Raw genomic sequence first — 1,424 nt, 5'->3', positions numbered from 1 at the left:
TAAATTTATTTTGTTGAAGTTTTTTTTTTTTTTTAAAAAATTTGAAAATTTTTTGGGAAATTTTATAAATTTTAAATGTTTATTTGCGAGATATTTCGAGAGAAAATAAATTGAGAAATAAAATGATAAATTTTATATTATATATGGGGTAGGAAAGGTTAAGAATGATTTATAAGTAATTTATTGGAATAATAAGAATGGCAATTAATGATTATCAAATATAATAGAGGTTATTTATGAGAAAGAGAGAGAGGAGAGAGAGAGAGAGAGAGAGGAAGAAAGAGATATATGGTATAGGAGTTTGAAAATATTATCGATAATTGACGATAACTACGGTTCAATGAAATGATGATGAAGGTTTTTCTTAAATCATTTACAGGAATAGACTTAATGTTAGTTGAATTTAGTCTAAAGTATGGATGAAATTTTCATTTTATTTTCTTTTTTAATAAAAATGAAAATTAAAAATTTTGAATTTAATAATTTATAATTCAATTTATGGATATAAATTGGAAATAATTCAACGATTAAACTTGAATTTTTATTTTGAAAATTTAAAATTTTTGAATGATTTAAATTTCATTTCAAGTTGTTTACACACTCTTTTTTTTTCACTTTGATTTCACTTATGTTTGAGATTATTTCTTTTCTTTTTTTTTTCTAAATTTGAAAATTATCATGGAAGATGAATGGTTGAAAATTGAAAAAAAAAACAAAAGCAGTGATAGTAATGGTTAAAATGAATACCTGTATCCGTAAATGTTGTAAATTTTTAAATCCACTAAATAAATTTTCATCAAAAATAATAGGAGTGATTGAAGATGAATTATTGTCACATTCAATATTAAGAGTTTTTGTAATATTTAATGGAAATTGAGCGAATATTTGTTGTTTCCATTTATTACCGGATATTATTGTTGTTGTTGATGACCATTTACAGCTTATAACGAAACGATCCGGTTCAGCTACATCCGGAATACAGGTGCATCTTGAAGAAATTATTATAATAATTATCATCGTTGAATTTGAATAGTTAATATTATGAGGTTATATATAAAAGAAATTAATATTCGATTAATTAATTAATTAATAATATTAATCTAGCTGCATGATAATTTCTGAAAATTCTTAAAAAATACGAGATATTCGATTAAAATGTTGAAAAAAAATTTTATCTTTTTCTTTTTTTCATTTTCAAGAATTCTAAATAATAAAAAAAAAATTTATTTGTTTTATCTTTTCCTTTCTCATTTTCTTTGCTTTCCTTTTTTTTTTTTGTAAGATATTATTTTATTTTTTTTTTTGCAGCAAAATTTTAAATTATACCTTCGTGGGCATTCAAAATAATCGCTTCCAATATTTACAACAGGTTGTATAAAATAATACAACAGAATAAGTAATATATGGAAATCTGTTACATCCAT

General features: G+C 21.9%; 1 protein-coding gene across 1 annotated transcript; it reads right to left on the bottom strand.

Annotated features, from left to right (window-relative positions):
- Positions 1-520: 520 nt before the first annotated feature.
- On the bottom strand, positions 521-1,424 carry LOAG_09425 (hypothetical protein; the record flags this gene model as incomplete). The annotated part of the gene is made up of 3 exons (XM_003144952.1): positions 521-532; positions 748-988; positions 1,327-1,424. 3 exons carry the CDS (start codon positions 1,422-1,424, stop codon positions 521-523), a joined length of 351 nt encoding a protein of 116 aa, XP_003145000.1.

This window comes from Loa loa, assembly GCF_000183805.2.
Source record: "Loa loa unplaced genomic scaffold supercont3.72, whole genome shotgun sequence".
Taxonomy (NCBI): Eukaryota; Metazoa; Nematoda; class Chromadorea; order Rhabditida; family Onchocercidae; genus Loa; species Loa loa.
This window is presented reverse-complemented; position numbering and strand designations above follow the sequence as displayed.